The 16,930-nt window shown below is 35.2% G+C and overlaps 1 protein-coding gene across 1 annotated transcript in view; it reads right to left on the bottom strand.

The window, feature by feature from the left end:
- The window catches only part of MALRD1 (MAM and LDL receptor class A domain containing 1), a gene marked incomplete at both ends in the record, with an annotated part of 684,412 nt that overhangs the window by 527,513 nt on the left and 139,969 nt on the right, over positions 1-16,930 (bottom strand). The window contains one exon of the mRNA XM_081298191.1: positions 15,887-16,299. Within this exon, the coding sequence (XP_081154317.1) occupies positions 15,887-16,299 (413 nt within the window). The remainder of the gene's footprint in view (positions 1-15,886; positions 16,300-16,930) is intronic.

Below are 16,930 nucleotides of genomic sequence, written 5' to 3'. Positions count from 1 at the left end.
TTGTTCTTATTTTCATGGTTGTTTTTCATTTCCCCCTTGTGGGGAAAATGAAAATTCCCTTGGGGAATATTTTGGCAAGAATGTTCTGTAGTGCAGGCTTTCTTACTGTAAATTCTTTTAGCTTTTGTTTATCATGGGAGGTTTTTATTTCATCATCAAATATGATGAAATAAATTTAATTTTGAAATAAATTTAATAAAATTCTTGGTTGGCATCCATTATCTTTTAGAGCTTGGTATATGTTGTTCTACGATCTCCTGGCTTTGAGAGTCTGGGTTGAAAAATCTACTGAGATCCAAGTTGGTCTTCCCTTATAGGTAATCTGATTTTTCTCTCTTGTGGCCTTTAAAATTCTGTCCTTATTCTGTGTGCTACGCATTTTCATTATAATGTGTCTTGGTATAGATCTGTTGTAATTTTTTACATTTGGAGTCCTGAAAGCCTCATGCATTTGATTTTCCAATTCATTCTTCATGCTTGGGAAATTTTCTGATATTATTTCATTGAAGAGATTGTGCAATCCTTTTGTTTCAATAAATCTTAAATTTGGTCTTTTGATGGTATCTCATAATTCTCGGATGTTCTGTTCTTGGTTTCTTACCATCTTCACTGTGAAGTCAATTTTATTTTCAAGATTGTATATTATTTCTTCATTGTCTGAGGTCCTGTCTTCCGAGGGGTCTAGTCTGTTACTGATACTATCTATTGAGTTTCTAATTGGCTTATTGTTTCTTTGATTTCAAGGATTTCTTTTTTTTTCAGTATCTCTCTTTCTTGAAGTAATCTCTTGGAATCTGAATTTGTTCTCTTATCTATTTGTTGAAGTCACTGATTTTTGCCTGTATCTGCTCACTTAGGTCATTCTTTAATTTCCAAATAATTTTAATTATGTATATTCTGAATTCCTCTGATGTTTCACCTACTTCACTAATGAATTCTCTTGTAGTTTCTTTGTTTAGTTAGGGCACTTTCCTCCCTTGTTTTTTTCATGATGTCTATGTGTCTTCCTCTTCTGCAGTGTAGATCTGAGGTATTACAGCTTCTGCCCTATTGTCTTATAGTGTCCCTATAGATTACCAATACCTCATTTTTAAGGGAGAGATCAATATTACAGCACTCAATGTACCTCACATGCAACCATATATCACTTAGCTTCTATTTTTACATTTACAGTTTTGTCACTATGAACAGAAATGATGGGCTTGGTTATCTTCAACCATATAGTCAATAGGTTTGTGTAATGGTTTATAGTTTCTGATGGTGGAAGGGGGGACTGGGGGTTAGCTGAGATGTTTATGAGGTAGGATGTGAGAATATGGAGGTTTTCAATTATATGACTAGTGAGAGAGCAATCATAAGAAGTTGGTTATTAGGAGAAACAAGAGATAGGCAACCCCATGCAAAACTCCCCATTACTTCAGCAACAGGATAACTGTTAGCACCCCTAGTAGAGAAACCGCTGGTGCAGCCAGGCCACAGGGATCTTGGTCATGTCTTATCAGATCCTTCTTGTTGTCTCTTTATAGAAGCAGTACTGTCCCAGTTTCATGGTGGTGACAGCTTCAAGCCTGTATGTTTCCTGATGTTGGGCTGTGGAGCCATGCTTTGGTGAATAAGGAACCCCAACACGGAGTGGCTTTCCCCAGGAACTCTGGGCTATGGATGGGCTCTACCTTCCAGAACTCTGGACCAGGGTGGTGTGGAGCCAGTGGGCGAGCTCTGCCCTAATTATAGTTCTGAGCAGCATAAAGTTTACTTAAGGTAACAACACCCACTTAGACTAGGGGTCATACCAGGAGTTAAGGGACTCTGTCATCATCAACCGCAGCAGAGAGAGGGAGAACCTGAGAGGCCAAGGATAAATCTCCAAATAGGATCTAACAAAAGATCAGAAAGACTGGGGACAGCAACGTGGAAGAAGTGCTATTGTCTTGGGGGTCAAAAAAGACAAGACTGAGAAATAAAAATAAAGTCCTATTTTAGGAAAGAGACTATTTGTTCTCTAGCTTTTGGGATGCTTCTTGGTGGATTACAATTATTAAACTATGTTATCAATTAGACAAAATTAAATCCAGGGACACCGTAAGTCAAAGTTGGCTCTGTACAAAATGAAGCAATTACAGGAATACTGATGCTGAAAGAATAATTGCACTAATATACTGTAGTAATAGTACCAGTTACATACTAATGGTCATCATAGCATCATATATATATATGAAACTGTGAATTTAGTGACTCAGAAGTACATAGATAACCCACACGATAATAATGTGTTTATATGCAATAACACACATTCCCAGTTTTCTAGAATAATTCTCATTTTAAATAGCCTAACATATCTCATAATCATCTCAAATGTACTGGAAGCTTTTATGTTCAACATGAGTTATCTCTTTCTGTTGATGTAACACAATATTGCAGACTGGGCAATATATAAAGAGTAGGTATTTATTTCTCACTGTATAAGGGACTGGGAAGTCCAAGATCAAGGCCCTTGCATCTGGAGAAGCCTTGCTTCCTGCTTCATCATGCATGAAAGGACACTTCACAGGGTGAGGGAACAAGTGTGTGAGTCTGTGTGTGAGAGACAGTACACATGAATGTGCAAGTGCCTTTTAAAAAATTTGTTCTTATTAGTTATACAGACAGTAGAATGTATTTTAACATATTATACATATATGGAGTATAACTTCTCATTCTTCTGGTTATACATATTATAGAATTACATTGGTCATGTAATCACAAGTGGCTTTGTGAACTATCCTGTGGGCAAATGCTTTTACACAAAGCCACTCCCAAGTACACAAATGCTTTTACTTGCCACTCCTGTGATAAGGCATTAAGTCCTTCATAAAGTTGAAACCCAAAAGCCTGATGACCTTACCACCACTTAATGGAAATGCCTTTAAGTTGAGTCTTGCAGGGGACATTCAAGCCATAGTAGTATGCAAATGGAATTTCTGTATAGTAACTAACACAGGATTGGGAGGAAAAAGGTATTTAGTTAGATAGTCGGCATAAACAAAGATTTTAAACGATAGATCATTTTTAAACGATAGATCAAAAGTTTAGGGTTATGCAGACTTGCAGACTGGGTTCTACTTTTTACCATTCTCTTGAACTTTTCTTCATCTTCCTTCTCTACTCTCACTCCTCCTGTAGATAAGTTCAGGGAACACTAAATATCCTTGAACATTTCACAATTACATTACCATTAACATTTCATTCATTCCTATTATTGGTTTTCCCCTTAAATGGCAACGACTTTATACCATAAGATGTAAAGTACATCTTCTATACAAGTACAAAGTAGGCCTAACAATTTTTAATTTCAATTTTTAAAAGTTCAAGATTTTCTACAATGAAATATTGTGTTTTTAACACTGCTAAGGACATGACAAAGCAAGCTGAAATGTATGTTTGGGTTCAAAATATTACTTAGAAGAAAGTAGTTTCTAAGAAACCTAGTTTTCTTTTTCTTTTCCGTGTGTGTCTCTCTCTCTGTGTGTGTGTGTGTGTGTGTGTGTGTGTGTGTGTGTGTATACACTGGGAACTGAATCTAGGAGTGCTTTCACCATTGAGCTACATAACCTAATTTTCAAAAGTTTACAATCAGATTTCAGTCTTGCAAAAGTTGACAATGAAAACAGTTTTAGAAAATCATCCCTAACCTGGATCCAAGTGTAGGTCCCGATATAGTATGGACAATTGTTATGACCAGGTTATTAAGTTCCTTTTTAGATCCGGAAATTCTGGGAGGCATTAGAATAATGATTATCCAAGGTTTTATCTTATAGAGAAATATTTTTACTAAAAATGTTCATTCAAAAATTTGGATCTGAACCAAATGGCCAATCTGACACTTTAAGAAAGAAGAATGCATTGTGTTCCTAATCTATAGTGAGTTGATATGTTCCATAAAGAATTCTGGAAGGAGGCTGTGCTCAGAGCATAAATTGGTATAGATCGCTTTGCTCTCTCAGATAGCGACACAATATTTTCTGCTGAATGAGAAAAAGTTTGAGGGCATAAATCAAGATAGAGCAATCATCTGACAAAGAATTACAAAGAAGCCCCGTACCTTTTTCTTAGGGAGTGCTATGTGACACATCGATTTTCCACTGAAGATAAAAGCCAAAATCATGTGTCATCAATATATGCAAGCAAAACTACTTGGTTCAATATGTTATAGTGCTTTAAAGTAAAAATTTGCAGAAAGAAGGATAGTCTGAAATATTTCACACGATTAAAACAGGTGTGGGTCAGCAGAGCAAACACATTCAAGAGATATTTCAGAGTTTACCTGTATAGAGTGAACACAAATCCAAAGAGCAATAAACTCCTGCTTTTTTAATTTGTCTATCTGCTTAAGAAGATTCATATCTGGTATACTCTTTGCAACTTCAGTTTCTAGCAGATTAATTCAGCCCTGATGATCTAAGGCAACTTTCTTCATATCACACTTTCACAGAAGTATATTTAAATATTTTCCTGTAGAAGAGAGGCTAGCTAGGCAGCTTTTAGCATATCCAGCAAATTCATGCAAACTCCCAAAAGACAAATAAACTCCACAGTTGGGATTTCAACATCTTTTAGCATCATATAGCTGGACAGCCTCCTGCCTCCTGGCAAAATCAGACATAGCCAACATAAAGGCGAATTCTGCATTTCTCATTCCATTCTCCCAAATCGAGCCAGAGAGTTAGACAAAGGGATTTGGCAGTATCCATCAGCAGAAATGGCCCAAATGGCTGGTGTATGTGAAACCAGTGACAAGGGAGGAGGGGAGATGGTTACATGAAGTTTCAAAATAGGCCACAGATGAGAAGGGTTGAAAACACACTAGAATTAAAACATTCGTGTTCACACTTAGTATTTTTCTTACTCTTTTCACCAACTATTGGCAATTTTAAAAATTTCATCCCCAATAACTTAAATCTTTTTTCCCCTCTCCTTTTTCTTCTTCTTTCAACTTAGATTGTACAAATATTTGGATACCACCATAAGTATATATTAATATTATAATTTCTCTGTATATTTCCAGTTAAGATACCCCTTAATATTCTATTGCAACTTGTTTTTCAAAGAAATGCAGATATGCAAATTCTAGCAATCTACACATACTTGGAATAAAAAATGTTATAGGAAAAGACATAAAATTTACACCTTCAGAATTTATGTATATAATTTCAGGTCAAAATATTAGATTATACCTATGGAAATCAGAAATAAATAAAAGGAATGGATTTTAATGTAAAAGAATGAATTTAAGAATTTGAACTTGTCTCCAGGTGCAATGGTGCACATCTGTAATCCCAATGGCTCGGGAGGCTGAGGCAGGAGGATGGTGAGTTTAAAGCCAGCCTCAGCAAAAGCGAGGCACTAAGTAACTTAGTGAGGACCTGTCTCTAAATAAAATATAAAAAAGGGGGCTGGGGATGTGGCTCAGTGTTTGAGTGCACCTGGGTTCAATCCTCAGTACAAAAAAAAAAAAAGAAAGAAAGAAATTGAACTTGTTTTCTGGTCCAGAAACTCTCCTACTTGCTTTTGTCTGCTCTTTTCCTCTCTGCTTCTTTATGGATGGTTCTTCATAAGCTCATCACTTTGCACCAGAGTTTGACTTCAGAGTTTGAGATAATAAGCTAGGTCTCTATTTCAAATTCAGCTCAAGATAGCCCATGAGAAATGTTAAACTGTGAAAAAAGATTTAGGATGCAGTTTATAGGCAAAAAATCTATGAGTCTTGTTCACACAGGATTCATGCCAGCAAACTCCATCCAAAACTTTTCAATGCAAATTCTAGCAAGCTACACACACTTGGAAGAAAAAAAATGTTATAGGAAAAGACATAAAATTTACACCTTCAGAATTTATGTATATAATTTCAGGAAAAGTGGGTTGAAGATGACATTATTAAATACGGCCCTGCTTTATTTACAACATAACTTCAGAAACATTTTCCCCCTAGAATTGCTGAAAACCGATGTACCATTTAGGATTTAAAAGCATACCCTCTCCCCCCCACACACACACACACTTCAATTATGACTGCAAACAAGATTTGTTTAAATTATGCCATCTCTCTTGCTGCAAAATCTGAGAAAACAACTCTCTCTCATTACTGAAGGATAGTATCAGCACATAGGGAAAATTCTTGCAGATTGAGTCAGAATGCTCTACAGAGTTGACAGGTCCTAGCTGAAGAATTTTTTTCTTTGAAGACCCATGTTCCCTTCCCAGGTATACTTCATGCATAAATATTCTCCTCAGAAAAAGAGATCATGTAGGAAGACTGTAAGTCCTAGTTTTTGTGGTAGCAAAGGATTAATAAACTGGCATAAGCTGGGGTTTTGTAGCACTTATTTATGGCTTCCATTGCTACTAAATCCGTGCCAAGAAACTCAACCTTAATAGGGAAAAGCAAAAGGAAAAGAGATTTTAATTCTGTGTAAGAAAACATTTCCTGTCATCATATTCAGAAATAAGATTGAAAACCTCATGAAGCAAGAGGATTTTAAGCACTGGCAACACTAAAGGATACCTGGATCAAATCCTTGGTGAGAAAGTTCTTGGGCTAATTTTAATATTAATTGATATAAATGCAACATTCTATGACTCTCATAATATGTGGTGAATCATCAATAAAGGCAACTGAAGGCATCATAAAATAGTTGCCTATGAAATCTTTATTTTTCATTAAGCATCAAAATTATCATGTAAATAAAAATGTGATACACGAGTGAGATCAGAAGCAATAAAGAATCTTTTTGTTAGAAAACGTCCTTTCAGAAAGTCAGTAGTATGCTTAGTATTTTAGTTGAGACCTCCTTAGAAGTTATAATTTGAGATATTCTTCAATACAGTTATAAAAAAGTTTCCCTTCTCTTTCATCTTATTTAACAACCTCTACAATTTGGTATGGCCCAAATGCCCTTTCTTGTTGACATGACTCCACATAGGATATGTTCTACAGCATGATGTTGAATTGATTTTTTCATGGCAGACTCATGCTGGTGGCACACAGAAAGTGAGCATGCTAGGAAAAGGAATTAGCAAAGTATTCTAAGAAATGTTAAATGACTTTTAAATATGAAGCAAGCCTTAGTGAACACATTAGTTACCACCAACATAGATAAAGCGATAAGAGTTATCCAAGGGCAAAAGTAAATATTAAAAAGTACATTTTGTAATTTTCTTTTTTTTTTTTTTTTTTTTTTTGGTACTGGGGATTGAACTCGGGGGCATTCAGCCACTGAGTCACATCCCTAGCCCTATTTTGTATTTTATTTGGAAACCGGTCTCACTGAGTTGGTTAGCATCTTGCCATTGCTGAGGTTGGATTCAAACTCATGATCCTCCTGTCTCAGCTTCCTGAACTGCTGGGATTACAGATGTGTTCCACTGTGCCCAGCTATTATATAATTTTAAGGCCACCAATCCAAGAGCCATTAAAGACAACAAGTACAGGAGTATAGACCAAACCTTGAGTTTTATTGCTAGTACAACTACTGTTAGTAGTAATAGTCTTCTGGTGTGTAGTGCTCTGGAATGAATAGAATACCTGCTTTTCACATCTGAATACATCCTGAAATGTCAGCATGTGGAATCAGCTGTCTACAGTCAGGATCATACCCTCAGATCCACTTGCAAGACTATGGAATCTGAAAACAAAAGTACCTAAGAAAACATCTCTTGGAAAAGGACACATGTTGACATAACCTGTAATGTCCACATTTAAACCATGTCCCTGCAGTATTTTCAGGATTTCATTAAGACCAATATTCAATTTAATAATTCATTATGGTATATAATTAGTATTAGTATAGCACATTATATAATTAGTCAAATGACTCATCCTGCAACAACCAAAAAATACTCCATAAAGCACTGGATCATCAGGTGTCTCAAGGCCGTTATTCTCTGTCATCAATTTGTTATGTCATAATTTTTTCTGTACCAGAAAAATCCAAAATATCCTGTAAAATATACTTGGAAAAAAGTGTACAATTTCATTTAACCGATGGTTTTAAAATTAGCCTTTTGAGATAAATCATTTTCTATGGTACATAAACATATTTTTCAGACTATTAGGGAAGTATTTGAATTAGTCAAAACATTAGATTGCTAATTTGTGATCTTATTGGAAAAAGTGATTTACTCAATGAATCACTGGAACTATTAATGTTTGAAGTGTTACATATTGCATTTGAAGATCAAAGTATTCAAGATAATATTTTGACATTTTTCATTATAATGGCTCCTTAGTACTTCTTATCTAATATGTAATTATGTTTAATTATGTGGGTAATGTGGACCAAAGATATTAGTGTCATGATCACTGAAATGGGGATCCAGAAAACCTGAAGTCTAGTCTTTATCCTAAATACCTGTTAAGACATTAATAAGACCATTTCTGGACCTTAATTTCTTATCGGTGGAATGAATGGTTTAGATCAAATGATTTCTTTCTGGCTATATATTTTCTAATTCTATGAATGAGCTTCCACCTGGAAAACAGTCTAAGTCCTGTACCAATTAATGATGGCAATAAAGACTACTATGTCCTGTAAAATTAACCACATACATAGTAATGTCAATTGTTCGGAAGGACTTAACAATGCTGGTGGCACAGGAATTTTGAAGCTCTATAGAACTAAAACTAATAAACACAACAATCTTCACATTTCCAAAGAATATTTTTGAAATGTATATGAGCACAGCAGTTTACTCACAAAAATAGAAGAAAGTATAGGCTTAAATATTCAAGGTCTAACCAAATTTTACTACTTCAATATAAATCTAAAATGACATTGACCTCAATGTCATAATAGACACAAGTAAGTTTTTAGGTGAAACTCAGTTTTATTTCACATAAAATGTAAGTAATAGTAATCCAAACAGAGAAAGTCAATACATTTTCCTACTGTTCAAAGGGAAATAAAAAGCTGGGCACAGTAGTGGACACCTCTAATCCCAGTGGCTCAGGAGTCAGGAGGAATGCAATTTCAAAGCCAGCCTCAGCAACTTAGCGAGGCCCTAAGCAACTCAGTGAGACCCTGTGTCTAAATAAAATACAAAATAGGGCTGGCGATGTGGCTCAGGTGTCCAGTGCCCCTGAGTTCAATCCCTAGTACCAAAAAAAAAAAAAAAAAAAAGGCAATAAAAATGCATAATTACTAAAGCTTCTTCCTTTAACCAGTCATTGTTTTCATGATACCAAAATCCACCAAATAATTTCAAATTGCTAAGAAACCATTTTAAATATATGAGAAAAAAATCAAAATTAAGTATAAAGAATACTAACCATGACGTTCTACTTACAAATATGAATGCAACCATTTAAACAGTCATTTAACTTCTAGATCCCAGACATGACACAAACTACTAGGGAAACAAAGCTGAAGACAGGGAGAAAATATTTGCCACTCATATACTGGATAAAGGATTTGCATATAGAATATAATTTTAAGAGATTAGTGCTCTATCTGATGTGCATGTGGTAAAAATTTGTTCTCAAATTGTAGGTTCTTTATTCAGCTTGCTGGTTGGGTTTTTTTTTTCTGAGAAGAAGCTTTTTAGTTTGAATCCATTCCATTTATTGATTCTTGAGTTTAATTCTTACACTATAGGAGTCTTATTAAGAAAGTTGGTGGGGCCCAATCCCACCTGATAGAAGTTTGGACATACATTTTTTTCTAATAGACACAGTGCCTCTGGTTTAATTCCTAGGTCCTTGACTCACTTTGAGTTGAGTTTTGTGCATGGTGAGAGATAGGGGTTTAATTTCATTTTGTTGCATATACATTTCCAGTTTTCCTATCACTACTTCTTAAAGAGGCTATCTTTTCACCAATGTGTGTTTTTGGCACCTTTGTCTAATATAAGATAACTATAATTATGTGGGTTAGTCTCTGTGCCCTTTATTCTGTACCATTGGTCTACAAGTCTACTTTGGTGCCAATATCATGCTGTTTTTGTTACTATTGCTCTTTAGTATAGTTTAAGGTCTGGTATAGTGATGCTACCTGCTTCACTCTTCTTGCAAAGGATTACTTTAGCTATTCTGGGTCTCTCATTTTTCCAGATAAATTTCATGACTGCTTTTTCTATTGCTATGAGTAATGTCATTGGGATTTTGATAGGAATTGCATTAAATCTGTATAGTGCTTTTAGTAGAGCACTAATCTCTAGGATAAATAAAAAATTCAAAAATCTTAACAAAAAATAAAATAATATAATCAATACATGGGCCAAAGAACTGAACAGACACTTCTCAAAAGAATATAAAATCAACAAATATATGAAAAAAAAATGTTAAACATCTCTAGCAATTAGAAAAATGCAAATCAAAACTACTCTAAAATTTCATCTCACTCCAGTCAGAATGGCAGCTATTATGCATACAAACAACAATAAGTGTTGGCAAGGAAAAGGCACACCCATACATTGCTGTTGGGACTGCAAATTGGTGCAGCCAATATGAAAAGCAGTATGGAGATTCTTTGGAAAACTGGGAATGGAACCACCATTTGACCCATCTATCCCACTCCTCAGTCTATACCCAAAGGAATTTAAAACAACATACTATAGGGTCACAGCCACATCAGTGTTTATAGCAGTACAATTCACAATAGCTAAACTGTGGAACCAACCTAGATGCCCTTCAATAGATGAATGGATAAATAAAATGTAGTGTATATACACAATGGAATATTATTCAGCTTAAAAGATAATAAAATCATGGCATTTTCAGGAAAAATGGATGGAGTTGGAGAATATAATGCCAAGTGAAGTTATCCAATCCCCAAAAAACAAATGCCAAATTTTTTTTCTGATTTAAGGATGCTGATTCATAAGGGGGGGGGCGTGGGCATGGGAGGATTAGATGAACTCTACATAGGGTAAAGGGGAGGGAGAGGAAGGGAGGGGGCATGGGAGTAGGAAATATGGTGGAATAAGATGGACATCATTACCCTAAGTACATGCATGAAGATAAGTATGGTGTGACTCTGTGTAGAATCAGAGATATGAAAAATCGTGCTCTATATGTGTAATATAAATTGTAATGCATTATGCTGTCATATGTAAGAAATCTAAATTTAAAAAATAAACAAAATTTATGTAATTGCTCTCATACATGATTTACAGCTTCTAGTATTTAAAATCTTTAAACATAAATATTTTGTACTAGTTGGGTAGTATAGACCACCTGGTATGTACTTAAGATGATGACCTGATGAAAGTTGGTAAAAGTCAAAGAAGGAGAAGGAGAAGGAGAAGAAGGAGAAGAAGGAGAAGAAGAAGAAGAAGAGGAGGAGCATCTTTATTACAAAAAGAATATATTTTTTAAAATTCAATACTCTATAAAAAACATTTAAAAATTGTGTGAAAGGCTTGAACAGACATTTCAAAGTAGACATTTGTTAAGCAAATAAGTACATGAAAATGTGTTCAGTAGAATTTGTGCTATGGAAATGCAATCCACACTGAGATGCAATTACCTACTTCAGAATTGCTAAAATTAATAAGACTGATAATAATATGTATTGTCTTGACTCTGGAAGAACTGCAAACCTGACACACTGCTGATGGGAATGAAAAATGGGTAACTTTGACAAGCAGTTCAGGAGTCCCTTAAAAAGTTAAACTTATTCTACCATATGACCCAGCCATTCTACTCCTGGTTATGCAGAAAAAGGAAAAACAGTAGGTGTTCATGTAAAGATATTTACACAATTATTTATAGCAGATTTATTCAAAATAATCCAAACCAGAAACAGTCTAGATATCAATATGTGAGTGGATAAACTGTGCTTTATCCAAACGAATCCCTGATATACACTCTAGCACCAATCAATCTTAGAACAACTGTGTTGAATGAAATAAATCACACCAATAAAGAGTACTGTAGTATGGTGCAATTTCCATTAAATAAAAGTTTAAGATGTATATATTAATATACAATGGCAGAAAGCAGGGCAGTGGTTATTGAAGAGCCAGAGAGATGGACTATAAAGGGGTATTAGAAGAATTTTGAAGATGAAGCTTATTTTCATTAACTTTGATTTGCATTTTCCTAGAATTAATACAATCAAGATATTGAAAATATATAGCTGTTTTGATGGTTTCAAAACTTTTAATAAGTGTAGTTTATTACTTATCAACTATACTTCAATAAACCTCAAAATAAAAATTAGTTAGGAGTTTGTAATGAAGTTTTTTTAATGTCAAGATGTGCTGAGCTTTGGCTAATCATTTCAACTGATATTAACAAATATAACAGTTCTTACACAGCATCTACCATCTAGTACTATCATATTTATCTCATTAAAAATGAGGGAGCCTTAAGGACTTAGGAATTAGATTAGAGACCCTGTGCCTAACAGAAGAAAAAGTAGGCCCAAATCTTCATCTGTTGGATTAGGCTCCAACTTCCTATTAGAAGACTTCTATAGCACAAGAAATAAAATCAAGAATAAATAAATAGGATGGATTCAAACTCAAAAGCTTCTTCTTAGCAAAAAAGAAAACAATGAGGTGAAGAGACGGCCTACAGAATTGGAGCAAATTTTTACACATGTGCATCAGATAGAGCACTAATCTCTAGGACATATAAAGAACTCAAAAAAACTTAACACTAAAAAACCAAATAACCCAATCAATAAATAGGCCAAGGAACTGAATAGAAACTTCTCAGAGGATGATATACAATCAATCAACAAATATATTAAAAAATGTTCAAAATCTCTAGCAATTGGAGAAATGCAAATCAAAACTACTGTAAGATATCATCTCACTCCAGTCAGAATGGCAGCTATTATGAAGACAAACAACAATAAGTGTTGGCGAGGTTGTGGGGAAAAAGAAACATTCATACATTGCTGGTGGGACTGCAAATTGGTGCAACCAATCTGGAAAGCAGTTTGGAGATTCCTTGGAAATCTTGGAAAAGAACCACCATTTGATCCCCCTCCTTGGTCTCACCTAAAGGACTTAAAACAGCATACTACAGTGATGCAGCTACATCAATATTTATGGCAGCACAATTCACAATAGCTAAACTGTAGAACCAACCTAGAAGCCCTTTTATAGATGAATGAATAAGAATCCGTGTTACACACACACACACACAGGAATATTACTCAGCATTGAAAGTGTTGGTTATTACCACTGTTCTTTCTTAGTAGAACAAAAACTGAGAAAATCCATTTGTTAATGGAGGAAATATATCTATTTTCATAAATTGGACCCTTTTTACTGCCTTGAGTGATTCATTCACACAGCATGTAGAATCTCTAATTTCAGCATTTCAGTCCTGAATTTTATTTAAAATAAAAGTCTAAAAGAACTCTCAGAGAGAGAGTGTAAAACAGTGTACTCTACATGGAACCCCTGGTGGGTTTCATACACAATTTTTATGTTTATATTCATGACCACAGGATTCCTTGGTTAGTTGCTTGTTTATCTGGCTGTGAAACTTTGCTGTAATTTGATTTTCTCCTAGAAACCAATTCTTGAGTAAATATCATAAGAAGAGTTGATCCACTAAATACTAGGGTGGTCCCAATTACAAGTGACCTGATTAGACAGTAAGAATTAATTTGAAGTGGATGAACCATTATTAAATAAAAGGTAGAAGAAATAAAACCTCTCCCATTTCATTTCACATGATGGCATGCATCTTACATGCCCTGCAGCTAAATAGAAAGATAGCACCCTACATATGATAGGTTCATTCCCCTGTTTTCAGCTTATATATCCCTAGCCAAATCACCATTACTATTGTGCTCTTCACTGACTTAATCAAGTAAAAAGTATACTTTTTTTTAAATTATTTTATTGTTGGTTGTTCAATATGATCATCTCGATAGATGCAGAAAAAGCATTCGACAAAGTACAGCATCCCTTTATGTTCAAAACTCTAGAAAAATTAGGGATAACAGGATCATACCTCAACATTGTTAAAGCAATCTATGATAAGCCACAGGCCAGCATCATTCTGAATGGAGAAAAATTGAAGGCATTCCCTCTAAGATCTGGTACAAGACAGGGATGCCCTCTCTCACCACTTCTGTTCAACATAGTCCTCGAAACACTGGCCAGAGCAATTAGACAGACGAAAGAAATTAAAGGCATAAAAATAGGAAAAGAAGAACTTAAATTATCACTATTTGCAGACGATATGATTCTATACCTAACAGACCCAAAAGGGTCTACAAAGAAACTATTAGAGTTAATAAATGAATTCAGCAAAGTGGCGGGATATAAAATCAACACGCATAAATCAAATGCATTCCTGTATATCAGCGACAAATCCTCTGAAACGGAAATGAGGACAACTACTCCATTCACAATATCCCCCCCAAAAATAAAATACTTGGGAATCAACCTAACAAAAGAGGTGAAAGACCTATACAATGAAAACTACAGAACCCTAAAAAGATACATAGAAGAAGACCTCAGAAGATGGAAAAATATACCCTGTTCATGGATATGTAGAACTAACATCATCAAAATGGCGATATTACCAAAAGTTCTCTATAAGTTCAATGCTATCCCAATCAAAATCCCAAAAAGTATACTTTTAAAAGTTAGAAGCTCTCAAAAGAAAGTCTGCAGCTAAGTTTTTGGTTACAAAAAAATGTTAATTAGTTGGGCATGGTGGTGCACCTATAATCTCAACAATCCTGAGGCAGGAGGATCACCAATTCAAAGTTAGCCTTAGCAAAAGCGAAGCGCTAAGCAACTCAGTGAGACCCTGTCTCTACATAAAATACAAAACAAGGCTGGGTATGTGGCTCAGTGGTTGAGCGCCCCTGAGTTCGATCCCTGGAATAAAAAATCAAAAAACAAAAAACTGTTAAACGTTAATTAGGCCAATACCTTTTGATAGAGTCAGTGTTTAATCTGGATAACTGAAAGGAATTTAGTACATGCAAACAAACAAAAATATATATTTCTCCAGGGATAGGTAAGAAGTTTTTTTTCCCTGTATAGTATATGTAGATTTATTTGCTAAAGGGAGAAAATGCATATATTCAACACCTGAATGTCAAAGTCATATGATATATTGGGAAGACAAGGAATTACAATTATTTAGAAACTGAGTTCCAGTCGTAGTTCCAGTTCTGCTGTTCCACAAACTATTTGGCCAAAGATAAACAACCTCTCTGGGCTTCTTTCTCCAAAAATGGCAAAAAGGATCTCTGACTTCCCAACTTTGGGAAACTTCTAACTGTGGGAAATTGCTAAAAGAACCAAATATATCACACATGTATCTCTCTCACACACACACATCCTTTACAAAACTGTGAAAAATCACATATGCATTTGAACTGGCTTTTAGAAGCAGACATGTAAGATTCGGAGTAAAAAATATTCTACCAGGAGTAGAGAGACCTGGACTTAAATTTCAGCTCTTCCCCGAAGAAGCTGTGATTTTTGGAAAGCAGAGTGCATACTCTGCTTGGATTTCAGTTGCTTACCTATAAATAGTAAAAATATCAAATGAGGTATTCAAAATAATAGCTTTACAAGTCTGTGCTTTTTGCGGGGTCTCAGAGATTGTGCCAAACTCCTTTCTTTCCCACAGATTTTCATTTTCATTGGTAGATCAAGTACTTAGAATTGCAGGCAACTGCAGCTATTTCCAGTGCCCAGTGTTTATCTTTAGAGGTTCTAATCACACATTTTCTCAGGTAGTCAAGGAGCAAGGCAACTCAAAGAGCTTTGGCACTCCCTTAATTAAATGATAAATATGTGTCAGAGTAACTTTGATCAAATTCCGCTCGCTTTTATCGCAGGACTGCAGTGATCATCCACATGGCTTAGACATACTGATTCAAATACACATTCATATACACCTTATGAAACCTATTACCAATACCTGAAAAGGCCACCGGCTGGAAATGTGGAGGAGTTTCCTTATCCATCTGTCGCCTTGATCCCCAAATATCTGCCACAGCAGCTGTCCTCTTGAGTTACTCCAGATTCGCTGGTAGATAGCCAGCCTGTAAATGTGCTTTCCAAACATGTGGTAGTATAAGCGGAAGGTGCAACCCTCCGTGTCAGTGGCATTAAAGGTGGGGCTCAGTAAAACAGCCTTGTTTTGGAAATCCTGTGGCTCGGAGGATTCGATGTAGAGATAGTGTCCTTTAACTGTGCCCAAAGTATTATCCTTCATGGGCCCGGTATTAAGGGTTGAAGTTGGACCCTGGTTCCTGGTCCAATCAAAGTCATCTTCTGTGTCTTGTTCCCAGTTACAAATTCCATTCTCAAAGTTACACTGTAGTTCAGGGGCTGAAATTGGCATTAAATAATGGCAAGAGTTAATTAAGGACAAAACTAAATATGAAGAAGAACACAGATACTTTTGTCATGCAAAGGCAAACAATTTTAACTTCAAAATGCATCATTAGTTTTTAAAAAGGTAATACATGCCAGAATGCAGCAAATAACAATATTCTATGCACTGAAGATAAAATTGCCTTGGCCATTATTTTCTTCATACTTATTTGTTCTCCTCCCTATTCCAGGTCTGTTAGCATCACTCCAAGCAGATGATCATGACATCATGGCTGGTTCAGTAAAAAATTTCTAGCTCGGTGCATTTCAAACTCAACTAAACATTCTAATCAGCCAGGAGCATTAAAAACAAACAAATACCAAAGCCCAGAGATATTTATTTAATTGCTTCAAGTAGTAAAGCCATGATCAGGATTTTTTATAAGTTCCCTTAGAGATCCTAATAAAGCTAAGAACAATCCTACTTCAATGAGTCTCACAATTTAAGAATCACCAGGAATTGATCGGTAAAATCGCTTCATGATAAAATCCCCAAATAAATACTAGTTTATGGAGTGAAACTCACAAATTCAAATTTTTAACAAATACTCAATTCCTTTTTTTTTAATATGATGGTGGGAATTGA

The sequence above is a fragment of the Spermophilus citellus genome (genome assembly GCF_964194105.1).
Source record: "Spermophilus citellus genome assembly, chromosome: 6".
Taxonomy (NCBI): Eukaryota; Metazoa; Chordata; class Mammalia; order Rodentia; family Sciuridae; genus Spermophilus; species Spermophilus citellus.
Note: the sequence above shows the minus strand (reverse complement) of the source record. Positions and strands in the feature narration are given on the sequence as shown.